This window comes from Takifugu rubripes, chromosome 3 (assembly GCF_901000725.2).
Source record: "Takifugu rubripes chromosome 3, fTakRub1.2, whole genome shotgun sequence".
Taxonomy (NCBI): Eukaryota; Metazoa; Chordata; class Actinopteri; order Tetraodontiformes; family Tetraodontidae; genus Takifugu; species Takifugu rubripes.
The window spans coordinates 1,198,208-1,214,026 of record NC_042287.1 but is presented as its reverse complement, the minus strand read 5'-3'; the positions used below and the strand labels follow the sequence as shown (position 1 = coordinate 1,214,026).

The window sequence follows — 15,819 nt, the reverse complement described above, 5'->3', positions numbered from 1 at the left end:
GATGTGGTCTCAGTCCTTTGAGAGGCTGATGAGGAACCCGGCGGGTCGGAACCTCTTCCGGGAGTTCCTGCGCACCGAGTACAGTGAGGAGAACATGTTGTTCTGGTTGGCCTGTGAAGATCTGAAGAAGGAACTCAACAACAGCATCGTGGAGGAAAAGGCTCGCTTCATCTACGAGAACTATATCTCCGTCCTGTCACCCAAAGAGGTGAGATGCTTGCTAACAGGTCGCTAACAGTAGCAGGTCAGTCACAGGTAAGTCACAGACACAGGTGAAGTCTTGGCTGGCTTTGATCTCTTTGATCTCAAAAAGAAACACAAATTCCAGACTTTGTACACGTCACAGCTAAGTCATGCTAACAAAAGTGTGCTAATGTGGGAAGAAGTGTTTAGAATGGGTCAGTTAACGTCTGTGGTCTTTCTCTACAGGTCAGTCTGGATGCCCAGGTTCGAGAGGTGATCAACAAGAAGATGCAGGATCCCACAGTGCAAGCGTTTGAAGATGCGCAGCTCCAGATCTACACGTTGATGCACAGAGACTCCTACCCACGATTCCTCTCCTCAAACATCTACAAGTCGCTGGCTCAAGGCAGCTCGGGGACCTCCTCCGAGGCCTAGTCCCCACCCCCCTCCCCTGACCCCATCTTCAAAGGACCAGGAACTTTCCTGACAGAAACGGGTCCCAGGAACCTGTCGGACCACCGCCAGGACCTCTCCTGGACACAATATCTCCGCGTTTTCTCTTTTTTTAGCGTCTTTGTTAGTGCGCTAAAAAACAGCCTCATTTTCACATAAATTCAGGCCGATGACGAATATGAGAAATCTGAATATTTATGAGAAACAACAACAAAGACACAACAACAACAAAGACACTGAATCATGATGACTTTGATTCATGTTTCCCGTGCTGAATTTGTCAAACCCACGTTAGCATTTTTGCTAATTCCGCCAACCTGAAAGTTCTTCTCATCATGGTAAATAAACGTGAGTAGGGTTGATGGGAGCGCCCTCGTGAGCGCGATGAGGGGACCTTCCTCTCTGAAGCCTGAGCCGGTCCACAACGTTGGACGTAACCATGGTGACCGCCTTTAGATCAGCACAATTGTGACGTTTATGTGAAGGAGGAAGGAGAAACATCTCAGACCTGAAGACAGAAAGATCTTCTGTCCAGATCCATCCCTGGGACATCGGGAGACTCAGGTCCCTCAGCTGATCTACTGATCAGGACTGGTTGGAGCTGAAACATCCCTGTGGACGGGGACGTCCTCACCAGCTTCCTGTCGTCTCTATTCATCCTCTCTTCTTTAGGTTATTTTTATCCGCAACTTTGTTTTTGATGTTTATTCTGTCATTTTTATTCACTCCATCATGACCAGCCAGTCACATGTCCATGGTCCCTGTTGGGGGGTGGGGCTCCTCCTGGATGGATGGATGGATGGATGGATGGATGATGGGTGGATGATGGATGGATGGTGGATGGATGATTGATGGATGGATGATGGGTGGGTGGATAGATGGATGATGGATGGATGGTGGATGATTGATGGATGGATGGATGGATGTTACTTCCCAACTGAACTACTGATTTACAGACATCTATTTTTTTAATGAGAAATCTCAACTTTTCAGGTTTTTGCTTTGATATTTCCTGTCTCTCTCTCACACACACACACACTGCTGCTGCTGACATCTGCGACCTCTCACCTTTGACCTCATCACTGTCCTACGTCTGCTTGGACGCCTGTTGTTGGCCTGAACAGCTGCTGGTCCATTCAGGTCGTAGCATAAGTGTCCGTACGTTCCGAAGGCTTTGATCTCCTTTGTTATTTATTTGTTGAAACTGTGATGTTAGCGGTGCGAGCCTCAGAGCAGCGGCGCTCTGAGGCCTTTGCATCATTTTCACATTAAAGACCCGTTCAGGACCGGCTGCGTGTCACTCCTGCTGCTTCTCTCTCTCACCACGGTGGGTGTGGGGCGACCTCGACGCCAATCTTCGGCGGAAGGAAGCTGGAGGCTGAAATCACGCTCAGAAACATCTGAATCCAAGAGCAGCTTTAATGTTGAAGGCAAAACGTGGCACAAAGCAACAATTTGTCACAAAAGAAAATCAAAGCGCTGCGTGGGAGCACATCAAAGCGGAACAACACGAGGAGTCCAGACGGCTCTTCCAGATTTACAGCCTTGACTTTTCCATTAAAAAAAAACAAACAAAAAAAACCAAAAACCCACAAACTCAACATTTCCGCTGACTGAAGTCAGTCGGCTTCCTGACAGGAAGTCAACGTTCGTCCGCTTCAACAGAACTGAAAGAGACAGCAAAGACTCTTATTTTAGTAACTTTCTGTTGCACGTGTGTGTGGCTCTGCTGCCACCTAGTGGCCAGGCTCCCTCAGTGAGGAGGGACATTTGACATCCCAGAGTAAGATTATGGATGGAGTCATAGCGTTACCTTCCATCGGTTCCCACAGCTGTTACACAACACAAAGGTGGTCATGGGCTCGTCGGCACTGCGGATCTGCACCTGCAACACACACAGGTGGACCAATCAGCAGTTGCCGTGCACGCTGGTGCGCCACAGGCGCCTCACGCGCTTGTTCAGCGCTGCTGCGCCTTCAGGCTGTGGACATTTGTCTCTTGGGTGACCTGAGACCAGCTCTACGAATCAGGACTAACAGTGAAGTGATGAATCTGACCGGTCACATGACCTTAAATCCAACAAGGCCCCTCCCCCACAGTGACGGCAGCAAAAACAACAACACATATACAGGTGACACACAGCAAGAGAGACAAGGGGACAGGTCAACCAGAGACAGGCGAGGGACACGATCACGGCTGGACGGTTGGTAGAAAAGAAGAGACGACATACAACACACAGGTGACACACACATACAGGTGACACACACAGAAACATACAGAGGACACACTCATACACAGAAAACACACATGCAGGAAACACATGGGACACACAAAGGACAAACACAAGACACACAGGTGACACACACACAAACAGGAAACAGGCGGCACACACTGGACACAGCCACACACACCTGTGTGTATGAGCAGCTCTTCCCGTGACAGTTGTTGCAGATGAACATGTCCGTCTCGGTGCCGCCGACCTTGGACAGCTGGTGTTCCCTGATGGACTCTTTGGTCAGAGCCTCTCGGATCTGCTTCAGCTCTGCGCTCGCCATCTCCTACACACACACACACACACACACACACACACACACTAGACCCTGAACCAGGTTAAACCAGACTGGGCGAGACCCAAGCAGACCTCAGCGCTCATGCTAGCGATGCGTTGAGGAGAGATGTTTCCACAGAGGACGTTTCGGCGCAGCTCAGGGTTCTTCTGGTCCTTCAGGTTGGAGATTCGGCTTCGTAGGCGAGATTTATATTTTGTTTCTGTCGATTTGAACTCCTGGTAGATCTGTGGACGTTAACGTCAAGGACGTGAAACCGCCAGGAGCCCTCAGTACTGCTAAAACCTGTGTTGATGCAGGAAAGAGTTGAGGAGAAGCCACCTGGTCCGGAAACACAAAGTTCTACTGTTTGTTGAGAGGATATCTTCTTCAATCTGTGCTGCGAGGTGCTGGCAGTCCACGCCCATGGTCAGGTGATCGCCTGAAAAACACACACAGCTCCTGAGGAGATGTAAAAGAGCAACAAATATGGAAACATCTAAAACCCTAATGGGATCACCTTGACCATCAGGCTAGCTGGAGAACCGGATGTCCTGGTTCTGAAGCTAAAAACCTCTTAATTGCACGCTTACTGGACATGTACAGGGACTTCTGCGGTCCTGGAGTCACCTACCCATACATCTAGCATGACTACAGACCGCCTGTGAAGCATCCTGTCCTGATCCTAAATGTCCCCAAGATCAAAGAACTTATCGTGGACTCCAGGAAGACCCGAGAAGACCTCATAAGTGGTGGAAACTCCAAATACCACACCTGGATGTTTAACATTAAGGCTCCGGTGAGAACGGCAGCAGGTCCATTTCCTGCGTGTCCTCAAGGAGAACCACCACCGACCTGCTGCTGACCTGCTGCTGACCTATCGCTGCCCCTAGAGGCCAGAGGGGGAACTGCCCGCGGGTTTACCCTTTCAGGTCCGCTGGATTAAGCTCGACCCAGATGAGCAGCTGCTGGGGCTTAGTGCTGCAGTACCAGCAGCAGGTACTGGAGACCTGTCCAGGAGGGGGTTCAGAACAAACGTACGATGAGATGATTTCCTCACCGCCGGTCTGCAGCGCCGCCACCAGCAGCTCGCGACACTTGTTCCTCACGTTGTCTTTGGTGACAAGAGCAGGAGGGAAGGCGGCCACTGGCGGGGGGAGGCCTGGGCCGGTGGGAGCGCCGGAGGACTCGTCTGATGCCTTAGTGCTGGGGGACAGCAGAGGGAACCTTGATCTTCAGCACCTTTGATCCGTTCCAGCGTCATGGGGTTCATGACATCATCAGTGTGAGACTAACCTTTTCCTGCTGCTGCCAGAGTCCTTGGAGGTGGACGAAGACCTCACAGGGGAGCCGTCCTTCTTCTTCTCCTCTGAACCGTCTGCGGGACAACGTGAAGCACATCATTTCCACGCAGGCAAGGATGCGGCGGACCTGACACCAACACCTCACCCAGCAGCTTCTTCCAGGACTTGATGAGAGATTTGGCGATGTTCTGAACCTCCTCATCAGAGCTCTGTTTCCTCACCGCGTTCACTGACATCCCCACTCTGGTGGACTACAGAAGAGAGGGAACACAGGTGGGACACAAAAAGACTGTCAGAGCTGCAGTGGCTGTGCGCCGCTAGCAGCGGAGTCAATTACCTGCAACATCTCCAAAGACATCTTCATGTTCCTCAGCTCCCTCAGCAGGTCCAGAGCTCCATCCTGCAGACGAATCATCACAGTCCAAAAATGACCTGTCAGAACACCCTGACTGGACTCAAGCACCATGGCCCGCACTCACCATCAGCTTGGTAAATAAGTTTGATAAGAAATGACATCATCATTACTGGACGGTCTCATCTACTGTGATGCTGCTAACTGCAGCGCAGGGTTGCTCTCAGGTCGCCAGGTTGGGGTCTCGATCAGTGTCAATAACACGATCAGGATCAGCTACTGTTGCTAACATTAGCGTTATCGATTAGGGCCAATAACGGGATCAGCTGTTAGCAACAGTAGCATTTATCCACGTGTGCATTAGGAGTTGGTAGCCTGAAGGAAGCACATCTCCTGGAATACAAGACGCTATTTATCAAGGTCACCTTTGCCAAACGGAATTTTTCGCTTCAGTTTTTATCTCGTTAACAAAGTGAAGGAAGCGCTGACTGAACAGCCTGATTGCGTGTGCACGACGTTGATCACCTGCACAGGTACAGGTGAGCAGGACCTCTGGGAACCAGATCAGATAATTGAGGAGAGCTGCGTTTAAAACGCCAGTAAAATCCGAAATCATGTTTATTTCCACACACGTGATGCAAATGAGCTCTTCACTGGATGAGTAAAGTAGCTTTAGTCGCGTCGGTGTTTCCAGAAGGTTCCACCTCTTGTTTTACTCACCGTTTTCTTCTTCTGCACCATTTTATCCAGTTTCTTGGCGATTCTCTCCACTTCCTGGCTTCTGACCATCTTTTCCAGCAGCTTCTCTGTCGTGTCACTGGCTGAAAGTGTCCATGGATGCCGCCAAGAAGCTGCTCCTCTTCTCCAGCTGCTGCTTGCGCTGGTTTGTTGTTGACACACGCCGGCTGGTGCATGCTGGGAGTTGGAGTGTCTGCTGTTTGGGCAACCTCGTGACTTTTGTGTTGCGCCCATTTATTTTCTAAAACTGTGTTTAAAATGAAACGTCCATGAGGTTATCCAGCTCTCCGTCACTAGGGTGGAACATTACGACTCTGAGCTCAGAGAATCTCCCCTGCGGTCGCTGCACCTGACTCACGGCAGCACGCGTGAACTTACACAGCCCGACCGGAAGATGGGAGCAAAGATTGTGATTATGTCAGTGACGGACCACCATTACGTTATCACCATAACATCTTTCCCTCTCTGTCCCAGTATAACCAGTCATTAACCTTCTTTGTCCCAGTATAACCAGTCAGTTACCCTCTCTGTCCCAGTAGAACATGTAATTTACTCTCTCTGTCCCAGTATAACTAGTACATTTATCCTCTCTGCCCCAGTATATCAAGTCATTAACCCTCTCTGTCCCAGTATAACCAGTACAACTATCCTCTCTGTCCCAGTATAATCAGTCATTTACCCTCTCTGTCCCAGTATAACCAGTTATTTATCCTCTCTGTCCCAGTATAACCAGTACATTTATCCTCTCTGTTCCAGTATAACCAATCATTTACCTTCTCTGTCCCAGTATAACCAGTCATTTACCCCTTCTGTCCCAGTATAACCAGTCATTAACCCTCTCTGTCCCAGTATAACCAGTCATTTATCCTCTCTGTCCCAGTATAACCAGTACAATTATCCTCTCTGTCCCAGTATAACCAGTCATTTATCCTCTCTGTCCCAGTATAACCAGTCATTTATCCTCTCTGTCCCAGTATAACCAGTACAATTATCCTTTCTGTCCCAGTATAACCAGTCATTTACCCCCTCTGTCCCAGCATAACAAGTCATTTACCCTCTCTGTCCCTGTATAACCAGTCATTTAACCCCTCTGTCCCACTAGAACGAGTCATTTATCCTCTCTGTCCCAGTAGAACCAGTCATTTACCCCTCTGTCCCAGTGAGAAGAGCTTGAGTGTCTATTTTCCACCTGGAGCAGCAACAGCAGACTTCCATCGTCATGGTGACCTGGTTCAGGCGTGAAGCTGCTGGGATGAAGGAACGCTTGAATCGGTCTGATCTGTGCATCCCAGCAGGGCGGCGCCGTACCCTCTGAGTCAGTGACATCATCAGCCTGTGCCCGGCTTCCTGTCTCCTGACTGGAATGTTAGCAATGGGTAAGCTGGCAGCCTGGTTCACTCTGATCCATCTGGTTCACTCTGATCCGCCTGGTTCACTCTGATCAGCCTGGTTCAGTCTGATCAGCCTGGTTCAGTCTGATCCACCTGGTTCAGTCTGATCCGCTTGGTTCACTCTGATCCGCCTGGTTCAGTCTGATCAGTCTGGTTCACTCTGATCTGCCTGGTTCACTCTGATCCGCCTGGTTCAGTCTGATCCGCCTTGTTCAGTCTGAATAGTCTGGTTCAGTTTGAGCCGCCTGGTTCAGTCTGATCCGGCTGGTTCAGTCTGATTCACCTGGTTTACTCTGATCCACCTGGTTCAGTCTGATCCGTCTGGTTCAGTCTGATTTGCCTTGTTCACTCTGATCCGCATGGTTCAGTCTGATCCGCCTGGTTCAGTCTGATCCGCCTTGTTCAGTCTGATCCGCCTGGTTCACTCTGATCCAACTGGTTCAGTCTGATCCGCCTGGTTCACACTGATCCGCCTGGTTCAGTCTGATCCACCTGGTTCACTTTGATCCGCCTGGTTCAGTCTGATCCGCCTTGTTCAGTCTGATCCGCCTTGTTCTGTCTGAATAGCCTGGTTCAGTCTGATCCGCCTGGTTCACTCTGATCCACCTTCTTCAGTCTGATGCGCCTGGTTCACTCTGATCAGCCTGGTTCAGTCTGATCCGCCTTGTTCAGTCTGAGCCGCCTGGTTCAGTCTGATCCGCCTTGTTCAGTCTGATCCGCCTTGTTCAGTCTGATCCACCTGGTTCAGTCTGATCTGTCTGGTTCAGTCTGATCCACCTTGTTCAGTCTGATCCACCTGGTTTAGTCTGATCCGCCTGGTTCAATCTGATCCGCTTGGTTCACTCTGATCAGCTTGGTTCAGTCTGATCAGCCTGGTTCAATCTGATCTGCCTGGTTCAGTCTGATCCGCCTGGTTCAGTCTGATCCGCCTTGTTCAGTCTGATCCGCCTGGTTCAGTCTGATCCGCCTTGTTCAGTCTGATCCACCTGGTCCAGTCTGATCCACCTGGTTCAGTCTGATCCGCCTTGTTCAGTCTGAATAGCCTGGTTCAGTCTGAGCCGCCTGGTTCAGTCTGATCCACCTGGTTCACTCTGATCCGCCTTGTTCAGTCTAATCCGCCTGGTTCAGTCTAATCCGCCTGGTTCAGTCTGATCCACCTGGTCCAGTCTGATCCGCCTTGTTCAGTCTAATCCGCCTGGTTTAGTCTGATCCGCCTGGTTCAATCTGATCCGCTTGGTTCAGTCTGATCCGCCTGGTTCAGTCTGATCCGCCTTGTTCAGTCTGATCCACCTGGTTCAGTCTGATCCACCTGGTCCAGTCTGATCCGCCTTGTTCAGTCTAATCCGCCTGGTTTAGTCTGATCCGCCTGGTTCAATCTGATCCGCTTGGTTCAGTCTGATCCGCCTGGTTCAGTCTGATCCGCCTTGTTCAGTCTGATCCACCTGGTTTAGTCTGATCCGCCTGGTTCACTCTGATCAGCTTCGTTCCTCCGTCACTTTTCCAGCTTCTAATCAGCTTTTAAATCTCACACTGATCATTTATTGGCATCCAACAGGAAGTGGGAGCGTCAGTCTGGAAAACACGGACGTTTAGTTCCTGGAACAAACACACACTTCCTGTTTTCACAAACGCACTTTGATGTTGACACAGTAAAAGTGTGTTGGGGGGGGGGGGGTGTCGCTGTAGCTGCTGGGGCCGCTGTATTGCTCAAGGGTACTTCTCCTTTACCTGTAAAACAAGACAACAAGTATCCGAGTGACGCCGTTCAGGTCACCTGATCAGTGGTGACATCACTACCTTCCGTCCATCACCGTCAGGGTCCGTCAACAGGAAACGAACCAGGAATAAAAACACGCAGGAATGATGACAGTGACTCGGCTACACTCCGCAGATGCTAATGCTAACGTGTTTAGCCCATATTTCTCCTTCTTTTCTTTACCCCATTGTTTGCTCTCCATGTAGCTCCACCCAGGATCTCCTGGTGAAGATGCTCATTCACCATGAGGGCACCTCCACACAATCCCTGGCTGGATTTCTGAGAGAGATCAGAAGACCAGAATCCATCAGGCAGAGAGGCCACTTCCTGTCTGAGGTGGTGACGAGGAGTAGCTCCATAGATCTGCTGGAGGAGAAAGGCCACTTCCTGGTGCCGGGGGAGGAAGGGGAGGGCATGATGAAGGAAAGTGGCCACTTCCTGTCTGAGATGGTCATGAGTGAGGCTGCAAAGCCCCGTTTAGAGAAGAAGAGAAGAACTTCCTGGCGTCAGAGGTGACTGTGAATGAGTCCATAGTTCACCAGAAGAAGGTTCTTCCTGAGTTCTGCTCTCATTGATCTCAATCCCGAGGAACACGCATTTCCTGGAACAGACCACAAACACCCAATGCACAACCTTCAGAACCGAAACCCAAACAATTCAACTCAGCATTCCATCAAACCACTGGTTCTACTGGGACTGAGGGCAGAAGTTCCACCATTCTCAGTGTTCCCCTGTGAGTTGGGTTCACCGGGGGGTCACGGTGGAACATCTTGAGAGCAGCAGGAACATCTACATATTCAATGAGCTCATGTTCTTTGAAGGCTTTTTCCAGCTGTCAAATGGTGGAATTCTGACCGAGTCAAACTTTTGATCAAAACTTTCAGATGGACCCATTTCTGCTGCTCCTGGATCTGGTTCCAATTACCCTCAACTGTGAAATGATTTGTCCTGTGTGTGTGTGTGTGTGTGGGTGTGTGTGTGTGTGTAGGTGTAGGTCTGCTGTGGTGTGAAACTGTCCAAGTCTTCTCTGCCTGGTTGAAACGAGAAGTGTTTTACCTTCTGTGAAGAACCCAGAAGTTGGACCAAAACCATCTGTGGGGACAGAAAAGTGCCGGTGTTCCACCTGTGGGAGGCTCACCTGTGCGAGGAGCAGATCTGACTGGAGGTCTTCAGGAGGTGAACCAAGGCCCATCATGCTTTGCTGCAAATGGTCGTTGGAGCGAGTACAAAGAGCCGCGTCAGTGTTTTCATCACGCGTGACGCTGGCGTGAGCGTGCATAATAGTGAAACACACACACACTCATCTGCTCAGAGCGGACCGACTGTTGGAAGATGAGCCGGCAGTGGCCCTCGTCACCATCACACAACCTGTTGCTCTCCCAGCACATGCGTGTGTGTGTGTGTGTGTGTGTGTGAGAGAGAGAGAGAGAGAGAGTGTGTGCGTGGGTGTACGCGTGCGTGCGTGTGACAGAGAGTGTATGTATGTTTATGTGTTTTTGTGTGAGAGAGCGAGAAAGTGTGTGTGTGTGTGTGTGTGACAGAGAGTTTGTGCATGTTTATGTGTTTGTGTGTGTGAGAGAGTGTGTGTGCTTGTGGTTGAGCGTGTGTGTGTGTGTGTGTGACAGAGAGAGTGTGTGCGCGTGTCTGAGACAGAGTGTGTATGTTTATGTGTTTGTGTGTGCGTGTGAGAGAGAGAGTGTGTGTGAGCGTGTGTGAGAGTCTGTGTTTGTGTGTGTGTTTGAGAGAGAGAGAGAGAGAGAGAGAGACATTGTTTCACTTCTTACATAAGGGAAAGATTGGAGCACATTTTCAACATTAAATCTTACACACAAAACTGTGCACACACCCTGCTTTGACCTACATTCAACATGTGCGCACACACACACACACACACACACACAATCCAACCCCCTGCTGCTCTCAACATCGCACCACTGTGGCAGCACAATTCCCAGAAACTGCTCAACATCCAGCACACACACAAGCATATAGACATACACACACAGAGACGTGCACACACAGACGTGCACACACAGCATCCCACTATTGTCCCATTAGATGTCAGATACAAAATAAACACGTCAACACACGTGTAACACATGCTGCCCTCACTCATACAGCTGATAAGAATCTCTGTGTGTCCGTCTATGTGTGTGTGTGTGTGTGTGTGCTTGCGTTTGTGCGTGCGTGTCTGTGTATTCATGTGTGAGTGTGTGCGTCTGTGTGTGTGTGCGTCTGTGTGTGTGTGTATGCATGCGCGTGCGTGTCTGTGTATTCATGTGTTTGTGTGTGTGTGTGTGTGTGTGTGTGTGTGTGTGTGTGTGTAATTATGTGGGTGTGTGAGTATGTGTGTATGCATGCGCGTGCGTGTCTGTGTATTCATGTGTTTGTGTGTGTGTGTGTGTGTGTGTAATTATGTGGGTGTGTGAGTATGTGTGTATGCATGCGCGTGCGTGTCTGTGTATTCATGTGTTTGTGTGTGTGTGTGTGTGTGTGTGTGTGTGTGTGTGTGTAATTATATGGGTGTGTGAGTATGTCTCGCACACACACACACACACACACTCCAGCCGGTCCTCAGAGCTCCATGTAAATACTTTAATAACCTTCTCCTCCGTCTGCCTCCATCTTCCACATTTCTGAAATAGTTCAGGAACCACAGAATTTTTTTCCCAACTTGTGTGGCTGGATTCTTTTCCCATCCTCCTCTTTCTCTCTTTTTTATCCCTCCATCATTTGCAGGCTGTGCATCCATGACCCCCTATCTCTCGTCACTGTGTCAAACAAACAAACAAACAAGGTGGTGTCTCAGGTGTGGAAGCAGCAGATCACTGCAGAGGTGCCTCACAGACAGGAGATCAGTACTTCTGTGGGTCTCAGCCGATCATGCTGGTTCTCTCTGGTGCAGGTGGTTCTAGGTGAGGAGCCTCCCTCCTTCCGTCACTCACCTGTGTCCCCGTTGGGATGGGATCCACCAGCATCCGTGATAGAGATGCTGCTGGTAGATTCAGCTGATTCATCAAAGGTTCCGTCTCCTGAATCTGGAGCAGATGCTTCAGCAGCGGGTCCAGATGAACCCCAACGGCAACTGGATTTGGTCCTTATTGGTCTGAAATGAGATAAAGCTTGCGGAGCTGCTGCTGGAACTCCCAACGGTCCTGGAAGGCCACCGACCACACTGGAAACTCTGGGATACGCTTCACCAAGCAGCTTAATCCACAAAACATCACTGCAGATGGAGACAGAAAACAAGGAGAGTGCGCCAACGGAAACATGATTTGCTGTCTTTGTTCCTGCAGCGGTGAGGAGCTCTGCCCAAAGACGGCTTTCAAAACCGCCTCAAGCTGCGTCTCAAACCCAGCAGAGATCACATCTTAATCAGATTCCAGCTCCGTCCCTGCTCAGAGGAGGCCATCTTTAATGTTGGCTCACCAGCATCGTTAAGATAATGGTCCAGCTGTGGTAGGACCGCAGGGATTTCGAACCTTCACCCTGAACCTCTGACCTCCAATGGGCAAAGGTGAGAGGACACTCAAGAGACGGGTAGACATGATACCAGGGTCATTATTCCATTATTCTGGCAGAAGACCAGAATCTGAACATGAGCTGCCACCATCAGAAGAGCTGGACCCAAACATCTGCACTCACAGAGCTCCAACAGATGTGTTTTTGTGGAGCTCACTGAGGAGAAACAATCAAATCCACTAAACACCCAACTGTGAGGGCGAGCGACAGGAGGAGGAGGAGACCCAGTCTGATGAGACCCAGTATGAAGACCTCTAGGCTCCAGTTGAAGACCTCTAGGGTCCAGTATGAAGACCTCTAGGGTCCAGTATGAAGACCTCTAGGGTCCAGTTGAAGACCTCTAGGCTCCAGTTGGACTCTTCAGTCGAAGAGTCTGAGGGGATTTACAGATCAAAGGTCAGTTCTGAGAACAGGGAGCAGGTAGAGGCATCGGGACTCAAGCCTGGCTCTAGAACGGTTTCTGGTGTTCCCGCTTCAGACCTGACACACATGTTGAGTGTTCTACTGGCACCACCTTCTCCTGTGGGTTCTCTGGAAACAACACAGTAAACTTGGTTATTTTCCTTTTTCGGTGCCGGAAGCAGAGAAGCAGAGTTTTGTGGAATCATGAAGGAATATCCTCGGGCACAATGAAAACCATGAGCGGGTCAGGTGACACATGGCGTTACTGAGAAGAAACTGAAGAAATCCAACCCTTCAGATCTGAGAGAAGGTTAGCATCAGAGGAAACCACAGAGTAATCTGTTCAACATGGAGGCTGCGTCCATCATCGCAGCTCACATCAAAGCAAGCAGATCCACATCTGAGCTTCACGTCCCGACACCCAGATTCAAAACACCACGTCAAGGCTTTACTCAGCTTCATGGAGGGAACGACACCCCCGCCTCTTTCTCCAGCTGGACCAATCCGGCGGTCCGTAGGCCACAAAGCTCAGATGGTTCTATCGGTTCCATCATCACTTATCTGATTGGTCTCTTTGTATGGGTCCAGTTTGGTGCTGCAGCTTATCGCCAATGTTTGAGTATGTCCCAGTCTGATAGCATTGAGTCCAGGAGCCGGTCCAGAGTTCCCAGCAGCTCACCACAAAAGGAGAAAAGCCCAACACTTCACACACACCACAAAAGAGAAAATAGAGTCGAGCAGCTCTTTATCTCCTCAGGCCCGAACAAACAAGCCGGCGCTGCCGGTTCTCCTCATTGTTGTCTTCATGTGTGATGGGCAGAAGATATGAGGTCACCACACAAAACTGGGAAACACGAGATAAGTCGCCATGTAGAGATTAAACATTGTGTTTGTTGAAGCCTGATTATGGACACGGAGAACCTCCAGAACCCACTATGGTTCTGCACGGTTCCACAAACACCCCTGCCACGGTGCCACAAGGTTGGTTTCAGACCAGGTTCTGGATACCTTAATACACGCACACACACAAGGGGACACACACCTGTGTCTGAGGGAGCCTTCTCCTGGCGGTTTCTCTTCAGGCGTTTGTGGACCTGGTCCATGGATCAGCTGGTTCTCAGTGGTCATGTGACACTGATGTCCTCCTGCTGGCTGATTGATTAGCTGCTGCAGCTGATGTGAGCAACCCAGCTAGCAGAGGAACACCTGAAAAACCAGAGCTGAGCTAACACGCTCAGGTGCGTCCTCTCAGACCTGGATCTGGTCCATCACTGCCACATCTCTGACGCCTTCCTGGACCTTGTTCCTGTATTTTGGGAGGAGCCTGCGTGGCTAATACTCACGTCGGCAAAAGTTTTTTTTCATTTAAAATGTCTTTTTATTTGTGAACCAGGAAAGCAACAGAACCTCTTCTCGTTTTGGGCCGACGTGCTCGCTGTCAACTGCTGGATGATCTGTTGCATGTCTCACAAATTACAGAGGCTTCTCTGCAGCCAGAGGGTTTCGATTGGAAAATGGTGCTACCATGTTGTTGACAAAACAGGCTCCGACATAGCAACGCTAACGGAAGGCAGATGCGGGATCTGATCAGATAGCTAAAGCATCTGCTCATTCTGTCCAGCTTCTCTCCTCTGAAACAAGGACAACCAACATCACTGTAATATTTGGTGGCTTATCTGGGAATAACCCTATCAGCTAGCGTAGCTTCAGAAGATCTAACGAGGAACCAGAGACAACCACAGGTCTGAGGGTGTTTCTCCAGCGAGAATGTCTCTGGTTGTCCTGCTGTAAATATGAGTGTGAACCAACGTGCTGCTGAGAGCTTCAGTGGTGATGACAACGGTTTGCGGGTGTAGCTGCAGCTCTCCGTGTTGAGATCATCTGCAGAGACGTTTATTCGATAAAGTTCTGGTTCTCAGGCCAGAAGGAATCCAGAAGTCTGCTGCCGAGACGGAAAACATCGGCCAGACAGGTTACGTAAAAGCGCCTGCCTGGTCACGATGACCAGCAGCAACAGCCAATGGTCTCCAGGTTTCCACCAGCTCCACTTCTGCTCCAGGAGCAGGTTTTGGATTGCAAACCCTTGCTAGCACGATTCCACACCATAAGGTCATGAAACCGACCCGAACTCGGTATTCTGGGGTCTCCCAGCGGTTCCTCAGAGGTACTGCAGGAATTCCCAGCCTTAGATGTGGTTAGATGAACTGGTTTGGGTCATGGCTGAAGCCATCTTCTAGTTTGTGTCCTCTGAAGTATAGTAAAAGCAGAAACATAGCAGAGTTTGTGTGAGAACGTCCATTCCAGGATGGACTGAGGCGCCTTCCTAACAGCATAATTACAGTTGTCCTCAGAGGTCATGACATGAAGCTGATGTTTCTTCTTCATCTCCTTGATTTCAGGTCTTTTGTCCGCTTTTACTGGCCTCAACAGGCCACCAAGGCTCAACCTAGAACGGGGTCTCATGTATGCTTCCACCTGGCTTCAGAAAGGTTCCGGTTCCAGACTCCGGTTCTTATGGATATAAATGTCCCGGAGTGGATTTTGGGAATTCCAGCAGGCAGCAACGACCACACAAGTATGACATTTATTTTACGTTTCCAAACCAGCCCGAAGCTGTAATGTGCAATATAAACTGTAAACCAACAATTTGGCTGATTTATTTGGACTTTTCCTGGTGCCGCCACAATATTTTAGAACTTGTAATTAAGAGGAACGTCGTGCAGAGTTTAATGAAAATGGATGTGTGAGAAATATTTGTGTCAGACTGAGATCAAAGAAACAGATTCCAAATGTAAGAACCTCGATAGAAGACTTTCCTTGTCCGGGCTTCGGGTTCTGCAGGGTTCTGGACCGGATCTCAACACTGGGAAACTGTAATTTTCCTCTGAAGGCCTCCTCGAAACTCTGCTAACACAGCTAGCATACGTTATGATGACATCATTATCTGAGCGTGTGTGTGTGTTACAGAACCTGTGAGATGGACTAGGACGACTGTTGTCACCATCAGAAGGTCACCGTTGGAGACAGGGGGACAACAGTCAAAGGTCGGAGGACCTGTGAAGGCGTCCAGGAGCAGAACCCGACCAGCATGAAGACCCAGTTCTGCAGAGCTTCATTTCAAAGGGAACAGGCTGGTCTTCAGTCACACCCCTGGTTTTCTGATCATAAAACA

At 49.8% G+C, this 15,819-nt stretch overlaps 2 protein-coding genes across 3 annotated transcripts in view; one reads left to right on the top strand and one right to left on the bottom strand.

Annotated features, from left to right (window-relative positions):
- Positions 1-1,923, top strand: part of rgs19 (regulator of G protein signaling 19) — an 8,625-nt gene extending 6,702 nt beyond the window's left edge. For both annotated transcript variants that reach the window (XM_011619116.2, XM_011619118.2), the window contains 2 exons: positions 1-208; positions 430-1,923. The exon at positions 1-208 is cut by the window's left edge and continues 27 nt beyond it. In XM_011619116.2, the coding sequence (XP_011617418.2) occupies positions 1-208; positions 430-618 (397 nt within the window). In that variant the 3' untranslated portion in view covers positions 619-1,923. The remainder of the gene's footprint in view (positions 209-429) is intronic.
- A 114-nt stretch (positions 1,924-2,037) lies between these two features.
- On the bottom strand, positions 2,038-6,147 carry tcea2 (transcription elongation factor A (SII), 2). The gene is made up of 10 exons (XM_029834449.1): positions 5,559-6,147; positions 4,824-4,886; positions 4,632-4,737; positions 4,479-4,560; positions 4,243-4,388; positions 3,568-3,624; positions 3,278-3,432; positions 3,048-3,194; positions 2,450-2,521; positions 2,038-2,303 (listed from the first exon to the last, which is right to left on the bottom strand). Exons 1-10 carry the CDS (start codon positions 5,808-5,810, stop codon positions 2,295-2,297), a joined length of 1,089 nt encoding a protein of 362 aa, XP_029690309.1. The 5' UTR covers positions 5,811-6,147; the 3' UTR covers positions 2,038-2,294.
- Positions 6,148-15,819: the final 9,672 nt, after the last annotated feature.

What these genes read in the sequence shown, in the direction of transcription:
- tcea2 (XM_029834449.1), bottom strand. Translation starts at nt 5,810, where the DNA reads ATGGGCGCAACACAAAAGTCACGAGGTTGCCCAAACAGCAGACACTCC. An exon ending in TGGTGCAGAAGAAGAAAACG is followed by an intron (nt 4,887 to 5,558) that starts GTGAGTAAAACA and finishes ATTCGTCTGCAG; the next exon opens with GATGGAGCTCTGGACCTGCT. An exon ending in TCGCTAGCATGAGCGCTGAG is followed by an intron (nt 3,195 to 3,277) that starts GTCTGCTTGGGT and finishes GTGTGTGTGTAG; the next exon opens with GAGATGGCGAGCGCAGAGCT.